The sequence below is a fragment of the Simochromis diagramma genome, unplaced genomic scaffold (genome assembly GCF_900408965.1).
Source record: "Simochromis diagramma unplaced genomic scaffold, fSimDia1.1 OVJJ01000361.1, whole genome shotgun sequence".
Classification (NCBI taxonomy): domain Eukaryota; kingdom Metazoa; phylum Chordata; class Actinopteri; order Cichliformes; family Cichlidae; genus Simochromis; species Simochromis diagramma.
In genome coordinates, this window is record NW_024386860.1 from 5,262,093 (window position 1) to 5,276,432 (window position 14,340).

General features: G+C 40.7%; 1 protein-coding gene across 2 annotated transcripts; it reads right to left on the minus strand.

Annotated features, from left to right (window-relative positions):
• Positions 1–4,738: 4,738 nt before the first annotated feature.
• u2af2a (U2 small nuclear RNA auxiliary factor 2a) lies at positions 4,739–13,750 on the minus strand. 2 transcript variants are annotated; one of them, XM_040029963.1, is made up of 12 exons: positions 13,157–13,750; positions 11,770–11,911; positions 10,303–10,338; positions 9,923–10,026; positions 9,399–9,550; positions 9,152–9,268; positions 8,891–9,047; positions 8,711–8,790; positions 8,132–8,254; positions 7,959–8,045; positions 6,976–7,224; positions 4,739–6,882 (listed from the first exon to the last, which is right to left on the minus strand). In XM_040029963.1, the coding sequence occupies exons 1-12, from the start codon at positions 13,203–13,205 to the stop codon at positions 6,748–6,750; spliced, it is 1,431 nt and encodes a 476-aa protein (XP_039885897.1). In that variant the 5' UTR covers positions 13,206–13,750; the 3' UTR covers positions 4,739–6,747. The 2 variants fall into 2 exon arrangements, with proteins under 2 accessions (XP_039885897.1, XP_039885898.1); XM_040029964.1 differs by having other exon boundaries at positions 6,748–6,882; positions 8,909–9,047; positions 13,157–13,749.
• Between the last annotated feature and the right edge of the window lie 590 nt (positions 13,751–14,340).

The following is a 14,340-nucleotide window of genomic DNA, read 5'->3' on the forward strand; positions in this document are numbered from 1 at the left end:
CCGGAACAGCATTTTACAGCAACACAATACACTGTGAAGAGGTGAAAATCTAACAGAGAGACACATTGAAAGTGTACTCGGGGTTTAAAAAGAGCCACAGCATGCAGGGACGCATATAGAAGGGGAAAAAAAGACGTATGAGGACAGGAGATAAAAGGGGAGTAAAAACTGTAAGGGAATGCTGAAGTCTGAGGTAGCTGCAGAAATGGACAACACTGGCTGAAATGAAGCGGTACAGAGAGGAAAATGAGAATGTGCAGCCCCCATTTCATTCCTCACTGAACAAGGTCCAGGGAGACTTCAGAGGCTCAGGCTGATCTTGTGGAAAGCTTTTCTCGTGGCCCATCCCTGCTTGGCCGTTCCACAGTTTAGGTTACATACGTGGCACAGCGAGAGAGAGAGAGGGAGGGAGGCCAAACCCTGCAGCCAGCAACACTAAGGGAGGGCGGGGGTGGGGTAGGTGGGGGCAGTGCGGGGATGCAAACCGAGAGTGAGTCGGGGACAGAAACACAGAACAGGAGACAATCGCAGAAAAGGGACAAAGTAGGCCGCAGGCTGTGACAGGGAAATAAACACCTGGAATGTCCAAAAAAGTCAAACTCTGCCTCTCTTTTCCTTTTTTCAGTCTGCAGACGGCCTCTTCAGACAGAGGTCACATGCTAAATGCGTGACATCCATGATAGATTAATTAATGTGGAGGACAGCTATCTGTTTTAAGGCACACATGTGTGCCAATTCTTTAAAATCGCTTCCTCTAATTACACACACCATCACTGCTCATCCATCATATAAGATAGATCCAAAGTGTCCACAGGCAGTTGGAGGCCATCAATATTCTACATTATGCTGATATGAACAGTCTTGTTCATGTGTCTTGTAGTGCCCCTGTCAGCAGTGCTGATTTATGCTTGAACTGTACGCTCGTGTATGCACCCATGCGCATGCCGTTCACACTTATGCATATTACAGCTACAGAAAATTCTTAGTTTCATGCTGCTAAGTAGTACTGACTAAGAGTATTTGCCCACTTGAAGCATCTGATGATTTTCCTACTACGAACAATCCTGCAAAAAGCTTTAAAAGTCAATAATGAACTTGATAAAACAAAAAAGGGACTGCAGAAGTATCCTGAGTATCCGGTAAGGGAAAGGGGGGACTTTTATATCTGTTCACCTGCTGGTTAACACAAATATATAATCAGCCAATCACATGGCCAGTGAGCGGTAGTTCTCTGGGCGTCTCTGCCTTGTTGATGCCAGAGGTCAGAGGAGAACTGCCAGACTGTTTCGACCTGACAGGAAGGCAACAGTAACTCAGATAAGTTCCCGTTACAATCAACGTATGCAGAAAAGCATTTCTGAAGGAACAACACATCGGACCTTGAAGCAAATTCAATGTACCACTGTGTCACATAACGAGATACAGGTTCCTTCTATTAGGTAGTAAATTGTTGTTAATCAATCTAATTTTTGAACAGATCAATGAGTAACTGATCTGATACGATGCTCTATGATATCTTCCTGGAGAAAAAGACACATTTTTATTAACAGCAGCTGTCAAGGCAGATGCCACTGAGACAGCAAAAGATAAACTGACCTTTTGGTATACGCCTGGAGATCACTGAGAGCGATGTGGACAGTTAGGAAAAAACCCTCAATCTTTTCAGGGGTAAGACTTAATAACTAGATTAAAGTAAAAAATTAATGTTCAGTCATACTGCTGGATGGCTTTTATTAAGATATATTAATGTATGTGTCTTGGTACACATTAACAGCTATACACCAAATCTATATGTGCACTTAAACTTTTAATAAGTGGTGCTGAAAGGTCTCGAGAGCCTTTTAACACCACAAGGGCAGGGTAGTTTCTCTTTTCCAGCATGCAAAGGATTTGTTTGACATCACTCTTTCGACTGACCAATGCTGGGAACAATGGGAAAGTGCAAGAAACTCAATGAAGTTATAAGAAGGAGAACTGCAGATTTAGAGAAGTTGTGAAGGTCTCTTGAAGCTATTTCCAAAAAAACATTCCAAGATCATCCATTATTTTAAACATGTAAATGTAAGTACAAGTAATTCAGGTATATCAGCACATTTCCATGGTCCAAATTCTTCATCTTCACCTCGAATCAACAGCAAAATGGCTGAAACTTGGACACTGTGGGGTCAATAATCACAAGCATGTTCAGGAACAACCCGAACAAAAGCAAAACAAAAGTGGTTTTGAAAAGCAGGCTAACATTAGCTAATGCTAAACTAAGCCACGCTAATGGACTTACCAAAGCCCTGAACTCAACCCTATTGTATGTTTGTGTATTTATGCTTAAAAGGTGTCTGTGCCAGGAAACCAACCAATTTTAATGAACTCTACCAATTCTGCCAAGTAGAGTAGTAAAATATCCAACCACAAAATGCAAGAAGCTTGTTGATGGATGTTCATGGAATTTACTAATAGACCAAATATGAATAGGATGGATGTATATATCTGATGGCGTATATTCCCACCCGGGTAAAAGAACAGTTCAAAGTGGTCATTAAAAGCCCATAATTACCATAACATTGATGAATGAATGTATGTAAACTACAACTATAAATTCCCAAATTTCATCACCACCATTACCTTATACATAAATTCATGCATTCTGGGATAAGCTGCCTGCAGTCTTTGTGCAGTTTACATGTTCTGTTTAGTAACAGTTATGTTCATCTGTAGATTCATATTTTAAAGTTCCAGTTTCCTGCCCATTGACCCTTTTCTAAATGATAAACACTACAAATATGGCTTGTCTGCATTGCATTAATGTTTGATCTCTTCTATTGCAAATCATTGACATTTTTACACAGGTGGAAGAACATCAACAGGACACATTTCTACTAATGTTTTTGACATGTACGTATCATTAAGTTCTTTCTTGTGAGGTGTTTACTCCGTCTAACCTCCTGTGGATTAAATACAAACTGGATCATGTCATGCACTCAATGTGTCCATTCTATTCCACTGTTGCACTCTCCCACTGCTGCAGTGTTCTATCTTTTTGAATGAAGATCAATGGGGATGCACTGCCTAGAATGACAATGACCATCACCAGAGTCTTGCATCCGCCACTAGAGGGAGATAATGTATTAACAAGCCTTTACTGCAGCGTTAGGCCTGGGGAGGGCATACAATGCACTTGAGAGAGGGCTGCCAATAACATTCAGCGGCTCTCATGACAGACAGCCATCTCTAAAAGACTCAGGGTCAGCTCTCCATTTTTGCTCCAGTGGACATGGTTTCAACTGTATGAGAGAGCTGCTGATTTACCTTTGTCCTGAGGGAACTACTGGGTAGTGAGTGTTGCATCAGAGGCCCTGCTGTTGCTGGGTTTTGTGCAGTGAGGTGCAGCGATGCAGATAGAGATGGGTAGTATAGAGCTGACACAGGACATTATTGCATGACAGAGTGTAGTTGCTTTCCTGTAACCATTTTACATGAAATCCCGGCTGAATAAGACAATCCAGCTTTTGCTCTGCCTTACTCTTTGTACCTTGTGAGATGTAGAAAAATAAATGGGTTAATTGGAAGAACATAAATGACTTGGCTCAAAATAAGCCTGAATCTATCATCAAGATTGACGTGATTCAGTTGGATTTTTTAAATATCTATCGATCGATCGATCGATAGATATAAAAGTACACTCCTGTATTTGGAATAAAGTTGAATTCAGTTTGTCCAATTCAGGTGGTTGAACTTTTAATTTGTCAAATATATAATATGTACAACTATATGAAAACTATATGCTCATGGTCACTTTATTAAGTACACCTGTTCTAATCACTCATGGCAGCAACTCAATGCATTTAAAGCTTGAGAACGTGGTTAGGATGACCTGCTGAAGTTGAAGCTGAGCATCAGAGGAATGGGAAGACAGGCAATCAGTCACTTGTTACAAGCGAGCTATGCAGAAGAGCATTTGTCAATGCACAACACACAGAACGATGAAGCAGAAGAGCTATAGCAGCCAAAGAGCACGCTCCTCTCTGTTAGCTAAAAAAAGGAAAATGAGGCTACAATTCACACCAAGATTGAACAATAGAAGACTGGAAAAACATTGTCTCGTCTGGATTTCTACTTCGACATTTGTTTGGTAGGATCAGAATTGGGCTTAAATATAAAAAAATCCTGTCTTGTATAAGAGGTTCAGGCTGTCTGGTTGTGGTGTAATAGTGTGGGGATATTTTCTTGGCATACTTTGGACCCCTTAGAAGCAACTGAGCATCAATTAAATGCCACAGTATTCCCAAAATATTGTTGTCCATCTCTTTATATCTATTCACTTTTGATGACTTCTTCCAGCAGGTTGACACACCATGTCACAAAGCTCAAATCATCTCAAACTGGCTGCTTGAAAGCAACTATCAGGTCAGTATGAATCAAAATCTCTGAAGAATGCTTCAAGCATCTTGTTGAATTTATGCCATGAAGAACTGAGGCAGTTGTGAAGGTAAAAAGGGGGTCTGGCCCCTGTGTGTGACCAATGTTTATGCTACTCTTACATAAAAAGTCAGTCTAGTGACTGTGAAATAGCACCATCATTTGGACATTACCAATAACTACACAGTTTGATTAATTATGCTATCAGGTCAGTGAAGCTGACTGTAGCTCCAGTCTACTCCATCTCCATTATTAACTGTGCTATGGTGTAGTGAATGGATGTGGGCGTGCACAGGAAAAGGAAGCACAAAGGGAAGAAAAGCAGTCATGTAAATTCATGTTTTAATCAACATTTGAAAACAAACTGGACAAATGAAAGACTGCTTCTGCTTTTATAAACTATATGTGGCTTTTAGGTTTTAAATCATTTAAGAAATCACATTTTTTTCCAGAGAAAAAGAAACTAAAAGACAATTAAAAAAAAAAAAAAAAAAGAAGAGCAGATTTTCAGAAAGTAAGGAGTAACATCTCTAAAGTGTTATCACTGACACAGTCTCTCTTTCAGCGCTGTAAAGCAAACCAAAGGATCAAATGAAAGCAGTCTCAAGCCCATACAGTTTGAACATGTGGTCCTCAGAGGATACAGGGCAGAAGATGAGGGAGATGAGCGATAAGCAGATTGTGTCTACGTACACAGGGACTGTTTTCTATCAACCCAACAGCTGATCTCAGATTTAGTGAAATTACCAAATAGTTCAACAGCAGAAAAATGACTAACAGTGAACACTAAAATTTAAAAATCAGGTTACTTTATTTGTTTTCCCTAAATAATCTCCTCAAAGCCCCCAAATTTCTGAAGGAGATTGTAGTATTAGTTTTACTTTTAACTCCGATTTTAATTTTTTGAAAGACAAATCCGGCATTTTGTGATTTTAGTTTCACTCTGCAGTACAACATGAGTCGTGGGTATTAGTCTCGTGTTTATTTGGTCTTGTCAGAGGTGAGACGCTGCACAAACAAACAACTGGGTCCAACACATCTTACATCCCAAATCTGCTGGGAAACAAGGAAAAATGTGAGCTGGCTGAAGGACAAGACAGTAACATACATGAATATATAGACATCATTGGTAGAGGGGTAAGCCATATTTCTTTCAATAGCAAATTGACATGTAATAACATTAAGGCTTGTTGGTAAGGAAGAAATATATATCCCCCCATGAAATCCCCTCCCAATCTGTCTTTATTGTCTCTTAAACTAAATCAGGGCTGAACTGCTGAGACGAAACAATCTCACCTTTAAAATGCTGTTCACAAAAGATGGACGTGACAAAAGTTGCAAAAATTAGAACAAAAACAAGAAAGCGCATAATTAAAAAAAAACAAATTCTCTTTTTTTTGCAGTTTGTGTTATTCTAAGGGACTGAATGCAGGGTGATATTACAGCTGAAATCAGTGAAGCTACACACAGTATCAGAACAATTACAGTTGACATTCAGATAGAGTCCAATCAGACAACAGATTTTCTAGAGATCATCCTGAAGGGTGGGGGGTGGGGGGCAGCAGTCTGATGAAAATGAACATAAGGAACATAAGGAAAGGACAGAGTCCAGACAGGGGGTGGAGGAAAAAAAAAATAATAAGAGTGTTCTTTTGCCTTTCTAATGATGACAGAAAAGCTGAAGTGGATGTTACAGCTACTGTGTATCTACACTGGATGGTCAAATGAAAATGCCCTCCCATCTTCCTCTCCATCTCCCCAAAACCTCCCTGTCACAATGTTGTTGTTTTTTACCCCCCCACCCCCAACCAGAATCTTCCAGTAAGTTCCCTACCGCGGCTCCTTCCTAATGTACTTAAAACAGGCTAACTCCATTTAAATACAAACCTTAAAGTGTGGCACCCCCCCCCCCCCACCCAGAAATGACATCCCTGTCTCACAAAGTATAAAAAATGTTCGCCCAACCCCTGGACCTAATATTACACACTTTTTTTTCTCAAAAATCTTTAACTTGCCCACCCACCCAGCTACACCACTAGCAACCAAACCTAGCCCCCTTTTATTATGTACTGAAAACAAACCCCACAAATTCTCCTCCTCCTCTATTTCCAATTCTGTCTTAACTGCTTAATATTTCGTGAAGATCTCCAATGATAATCTGGATATCACCACTGCCAAACAAATAATACTCCCAGATCGACCTGCAACGTTGCGCTACACACACACACACAAAAAAAAAAAAAAAAAAAAAAAAAAAAAAAAATCACTTTGGGGGCTGATTTGGAAACTGGCAGTGCACACCCTCCCCATTCCCCTCTTCTCATCATGCGTCCTCTACCAGAAATCCCGGCGGTGATAGGCGTCTGGATCGCAGTATTTGGTCACCACCACCCTGTTGGCAAACTTCCTGCCTGTCAGCCCCTGCATGGCCTTCTGGGAGTCAAAAACTGATGTGAACTCCACAAAGATCTGAAAATTTTTTAAAAAGATAAAAAAAAGCAGTGAGGGCTTGTAACATCTCACAGCATTGTTTACCACAAGTCAAATGTAAACGGCTCCTACCTTGCCGGTTCCAGGCACTTCCAGGCCATCGACAGGTCGAGGTATCTCAATGCTTTTAACTTGGCCGTACTTGCTGCACTCATCCCTGACGTCCTCCACAATCTCCTCGTACTCTTCATCATCCAACAGCTCTTCAGGGGCCACCATGTTCATCAGGCACAACACCTCCGTGGGCAGACCGCCCATCTGAGTCACGGAGCTGTTCAGACCTGGCACCTGCAGCGTCACTGGAGTCTGGTTTATACTCGACTGGAAGGAGACACACAAAGGTTAGATGAGGCATTTTATAGCACAGCTTTCTCTACATTTTACAGTAAACTGTATAAAGCCAACAATTTAATATTCTTTACATCCATTTTCACAGCTTAAAAAAAAAAAAAAAAAACAAAAACAAAAAAACTACTGGCCACTGCCACCCACCAGGCAACCCTGTTACCAAACAATCTCAGTCCAGCTTAAACTCAGTTTGGTCTCCAATCACCGTTTTCGTAAGTGTGGTTGCAGCTTTGACCCTAGGTAGTGTCGGCTGCTGGTTCATAAATTTTGAGAAAATGTGTTTTCGGGTGAACACGTTTTAACTGATTTCATGCAGAGCTTCAGTCAGCAGTATTTCATCGGCCATAGCCGATTAGTAATAAATACGATCTGTTTCATATTTTATTATTATTGTACCGTATCCAATTGAATCCGAATGGATGTACTACACAGAGATTAGTTCAGGCAGTGATAAGGAAAGTGCTGCTACATGCATTTTTCCTGCTTTTATTATAAAATAATAATTATAAAATAATAATAAAAGCAGGGGGAGGCAACTAAAAATGTACTACATTTAGATGTGCACTTGTAAAATGGTTAAATTTAAGAGTAACTTCATGAATTGCTGGAGAAGAGTGGCCAAACAATCTTTATGCATTTTACACTCTCTAAAAGAGCATCGATCCTCCCACCACCCGCTGTCATCTGTCCAGCTCCTGGACACTTACCAGAGTTGCGTTCTTCGATCCCACACTGGCTCTTTGCACCAGAAGTTTCTTGTCTCCCAGCTGCATGCCGTTCAGTCCAGCAATAGCCTATAATGACATAACAACGTTGAAAACAATGCCTTCAAAAACACATACTACAGAGATGGCATTGTATATTCTGTTGGACTGGTTACCTGGTCATTAAGGTTGACATCAACATATTCACAAAAGGCATATCCTTTGGATAGGCCTGTGGCGCTGTCCTTCACCAGGTTAAAAGCCTTCAGAGGGCCAAATGACGTCAACAGCTCTTTCACCTAGCACACATGATGAATAAAGGTCACTGCAAGGCATTTCCAATGGTTTCCAACAGGTCTCATGAACACCAGACATTCCCAACATGACACCACTGTTCAAGGTGTGTTACTGGGTAACATGACAGCAAACATAAAAAGAATAACACAATGCTCCTTCTCTTTCGCTTCTTCCAACAGTATGTATAGTGTCTCTATGTTTCAATACTAGTGGAAATTATATGCACTTTTTTTTTTTTTTTCAGAAAAGCACAAGAAAGAACAGAGTACACTCTGGGGTTCTTTAATCTTTAGTCATGTGAGAAATACAGGACTCAAAGTATAACAGAATGCAATGTAGTGTTGTTTGGGCCGTTTTGCAAGGTGAGTGTGTAAGTGTATTGTGCAGAACAATTGATACTGAACAAGCTGTACTGCACTTATAAGAAAATATGAGCTGTTTAAGGCACAAACACTGACCTGGTCATCATTCAGGTAGTTAGGCAAGCCACCAATGAAGAGCTTGTGAGCAGAGTCTGGGACTACTGTGGACACCACACCTGCAGGAGCAGCAACAGACAGAAACATTAATGGAGAAATTGAGTTCACACAGATTACAATTTGCTGAGAATTGTGCCAGAAGTAATTAGAGTTAAAAACCATTAATTGTCTGTATACCAGGCACATAGACACTGGGGTTCTCGCTCATGCCGGGCAGGGGCTGGTAATCGTGGGGACGGCGAATCTTAAGACTCTGGCCTTGAAAGATGATGCCATCAAAGGCCATTGCCTGTGTTGTTTCATCCACAGAACGGAACTACACAAGACAAAAGGTGGCTGACTTCAAAACTGCGTATTTTAATAAGGTTTTAGGATTATACCAAGAGAGAACAATCAGTGTTCATGGGAAAATTGACTCACCTCAAGGAAGGCAAAGTTCTTATCCTGATTGATCTGTACTGCAAGAACGGGATTGCCGGGGGCCTGAGTAAGACCACCCAAACGCATCTGGGCATTAAAGAAGTCCATCATTGACTCCTAAACATAAGGGAGGGGGAAAAAATAATAGATTGTGTTAATTTGCACAATAACGACCAAACACAAGTATAAATTACTGCAGGATGTTTATAGGGCAGGAGCCAAAGTCAAATGCTGTCCTGTTACTCACCTCTGTGATACCAAAGGGGATGTTGCCCACATAGAGCCGACGAGCCTGTCGGGTCATCTGGCTACCCACTACAGGTACTGGGGTTGGAGTAACAGCCAGGCCATCTGGAGTCATGGTCGGCAGGAGGGCTGTAGCTGGGATCTGGCCTGCAGCTGGAGCGTGAAGACAGGAAATATTTAACAACCTCATTCTGTTGTTTCAATAAAGCCATGTGGCAGATTAATACGCACATAAACGTGGAACTATTATGCTCATTTCTATTCTTCATATTTTGCATTTTTGGACTCCATTAATCATTTTTCATCTTAAGCTGGGTCTTGGTATAGCCCCTTAGTTCTACTATGTTTCTGTTAAGGGTGAAAACGAGTAATTTTACACACACTGACCATGTTTAAAATATGATGGGAAAATAAGGAAGAGCATAATAGATCCACTTTAAAGGTGTCTTTCATTCAAGTAAGGCAGAATCAAATATTGTAGTAAACATATAAATAGATGAGCCGAGAAGGAAAATGGATGGTTACCTTGCATGGCTTTGTACTGCATGGGAGTGATGTGTTCAAAACCAGGTGGAGGGACATCCCAGTACTTCTTCACCTTCTTCTTCTTCTCACGGTGGGGAGAACGGCTGTTTGAGGAACACACAATCATGATGTAACATATCTCTCATTAGCTCACACTGGACTACTACAGGAAACGATGGTTTGATTTCAGAAATGAACAAAACAGACTACATTTCAATCACAACACTGTAAAACTCATGTTAAAGATGATAAAAGGGATAGACAACCCTCATCCAGGCAGTTATTTACATACTAAACGGTAGACAGAATCTAAGAAGATAATTAAAATCCAGTTGCTGCAGTAATGCACAAACCAGCTTTGTGTTAGTTTGCTGTATTACCTTCCAGCATTGTCCTGGGGGAAGCTGGATGGTGAGCTGAAATGACATCGGAAGGGTTTCACATTTCTCTCAAATAATAAACACATTAACCAACATTTCCACTTGACAAAATTAGAGCTTCCATTTTGAATACAAGTCAGTCACTAAGTGAGCCTCACAGCTGGCACGAATTCAAACTATTAATGGAGGCAATGAAAGCATAAATTACATCGTTAAAAATTGAGGAGCCAGATATTACATCTTTTTAACTACTCACACTGCATATCTGCAAGTAACGTGTTTTATACTGGTACCGAGAAAGAAAAGAGTCAAGCAGCAGTCAAGCAAAGAGGTCACATTCACAGCCAATAAGAAGCAGGAAACTGGAAAACTTTGCAGAAGTCCGCAAGAGAGTGAACATAATGAAGCAGTCACAAAGGAGATGTGTGACTTCAAATGAAAAGTTATTGTATATAAATGCAATCCAAAGGTGAAAGTGAAGGAAAGACTGGCTAATCGTGAGCATAAACACATACGGTTATGTGTTACCCCGTCAACAGGCAAGCTTTTGTCTCTTTGGTATCAAAGATGATGTTCTTAGAAGAACGGACAATTTTCCCACAGCGAGAAGCTTAACGAGATTTGATCAAAGACTGCAGATCAGGCTTGTCACGAGAAAAAGTGGGAGCACATTTCAGAGACACCCGATATTATGCAACTTCAGAGTGAATATGCAAATAATCTACGTTTCAGAAAAGATTCTTTCTGGAGTTTTATTAATAGCACTTTTTGTGTTTTAATCTTGGACGGACCTGAAATTCTCTTTAAAAACCAGTTTTGACTCTTGATATTCTGCATGATGAGTTCCACAGTCGACAGGAAGTGGCAGAAGCTCATTGCCTAAGCTAGTTTTTAGTTCTGATTAATGTGTTTAAGTGCATTTGTTGTCCTGAACAGCAACACAATATGCCATTAAGACACAGAAAAAACAAACAAAAGAAAAAGAACAGATGACAGCAAAAACCAGGAAGGAGAGGGCTGCATTTTGCAAACATAACAAATTTTTATAGTGTCAGTTTTTTGTGCGCATGTGCTTGAGTTTGGAATTTGCAGCCACCTACTGTGCGGCACGAAACTGGCTGGATGTCAGTGCAAAGTCGAGGGTGTTTAGACAAGCTGGTGTTTCAACACATTTGTATTGCATATATATATAGGGCAATTTAAAACTTCAAAAATTTAGTGTTTACATGTTTGTGAGATCCAAGTTTACTTGGACTCACAAGCTGAGCTTCTTACATGTAAAGTAGCTTTCATCATTGTACTAGGAAGGTGTCCAGAGGTTAATATAATCTGATCTATTCTTTGCAGATGCTTTATTTTCGGCCAGTGTGATGACTATACAATGTACACTACATTCCAGTATAGTGGGGCGATTCTTGACGCAACACAGTAGCTTTGACTGCTTGTTGGCCCAGATGTGGTACTAACCTGCGTCTGTGTCTCCGCTCCTTACTGTCTCCACGGCGGTCTCTGCTGCGTCTGTCCCTGTCTCTGCTCCTCCTCTTCCTCTCTCTGCTGCGACTGCGGGACGAGGACCGACGGTGGTGGCGGTTCTCTTTGTCCCTTTCAGCTGTAGGAATTAAATATTAAGTGTTTAATAACTTGCATGACTGCACATAAATGGGATACATAGCTAGCTGGGGATATACACCAATTAGCCGCAGCATTAAAACCAGTGAGAGGTGACACTTTTAACACTGATCATCTTGTGGATGTTTAATTGAAATGTACAATCCACATCCAACTACACCTCGTTCCCACTGCCTTGCACTCCTAGATAGCATTTTCACCACACTGCAAAAAGGAAAAAAGAGAAAAAAAACTGCAAGGGCCATGAGGAATGGCTCAAAGCATTAACACAGCTTCAAAACTGCATCATAACAATTTGAAAGTATTTGTAGGATCCATTCAGACAAGCTGGATACAGAATATCCACTCACAACCTACAGGACCCAAAAAGATCCACTGCTCCCTGTCTATGGTTGAACAAAAAGCCCATGTCCATAGGCCACAAGGTATTTCTGAAGCCCTATGGAGACCACACAACATTAGTCCTGTGTACCGTATGGGTGTACACATAGCTTAATTTACAGATTGGTAAAATAAACCAAATAAACTTTACATAGACATAAGACCATAAGCCTTGTAGTGCTATACAGCAGGATATTTGAAATTATAAGGCAATGCTAAAGTGGTTACGTTAGCATTTTATAAATAAATACTGGTTATGGTAGCATTTTAAAAACAAGACCACAGCTTTTATAGATTAATAACGTGAATAACAGCTCGTAGAATTTAATAAACCCCATCCACTACACGGATGCAGCTCATAGTGTGCGTGTATCTATACAAATCTACCTTGAAAACAGTCTGTGTCGGATAAGTTTTTTTTTTTTTAACTGGTACAGTTACTGGTTGTGTGTCGAAAATTAGAGGCAATAATCTAGTAGTAATAGTAATCTGGATTAGAAACGTTCAGTGCACGCAACAGATGCAAAGAATGAATGCTAGCTGCACCAATTATTCAGTCAGCTGGTCTTGACTCATGATATAAACTTACAATGCTTTAAAGAAACAGTAACTTTTATTTAGTTTGTATTTGGCTACCGGTAAACGTACAGAAAAGTCGGAAAAATGCTCATCAAACAGAATAAAATGACGAGCAATATTCCCGTAAAACTGTGGGCTAGTAATTTGCTTAATACTGTTCCAGTAAATAGACATGGCCACAGTAGGATACACTGATGGCGGCCTGTACAAACAAAGGCACCATTGGCGTTTCTAAATGCTGATGCAAAAAGAAAAAGTGATTTACCTTGTTTGTTTTCAGATAACTGTCTTTCGAATTCGTCGAAGTCCGACATCTCTCTGCTGAAGCCTGCTACGCTTTCGGAGATTGCGTTGCTCAGTTGGCGGTGGCTAGCTTAAGCTAGCAACAAAGTGAACAACACTTTTAAAAACAAGTGTCTTGCAGATGCAGCTCCGGAAAGTTAGCCTCGACTAGTAGCTTACCTAACGACAGATTTGTCGAAAATGTTTAACTAGAACATATATTAGCGGCAAAGTATTTGTTTACAACGTAACAGCAGAATCATTGATAAAGAAAACGTGTTCGCATGGGTTAGCCTGCTAACGTTAGCTAACTAGCTTGTAGCAAAGTCCAGAAGAATAGTGGGCCCGTGGCTCCTAGCTAGCTACCAACGCCGAATGAATGAGCTTCTTTTCGGAGCCCAAAGCGGATCCGGGGAGTTAATGATCCACGAGAGCCAGTTGTTCGGCTTTACAAGACAAATATATGCGCTTTCAAATATTTCGAAGCTAGAGAAAACAATTAAGACTTCGGTATGCCCGCTTTTTTTGCTCCGTCTCCCTGGAGCTCCGTGACACAGGAAGTTGATGAATGCCTTGTTTCCGGTGAGTGAGAAAGAAGAGACGCTCCGGTGTCCGTTTTCGCTTGTTTTTTATTCTTTTCCCATCAGAGTTAATTTATCTGCTAAGGACATGCTGAGTCCCAAAGTGTCAACGTTTTATTTTGTAGTTCAAGTGAAGATGAAACCTTTAACTTCAGTCTTAAACTGCTTTTTTTTTTTTACTTCTTCCTTAGGGGTCGCCACAGGCCTCCATATCACTCTCTCTTCTTACCTTCAACATCAGCCCAACACTTGAAATAATCCCACCCACACTCTGAACCCATCTGTCACTCCTACTGCAAACCTGACTGCTGTCTTGTCTTCTGGCTCAGGACCTGGACAACTTGCTGTAATTACTGGCATCATGAATTCTACCAAAAAATCCTGAAGCAAAAAATGCTGGCCATAAGTTTGTGCTATGAGGCTTACTTGGGTTATGGAGCAGGGCAATGATCTGAAACACACCAGTAAGTCCACCTCTAAAAAAAGTTTTGGAGTGGCCTATTTAAAGTCTGGATTTAAATATGATTGAGATGCTTTGGTATGACCTGCTGCAAAACTTTCCAAGGTGGCTGAATTAAAACAATTT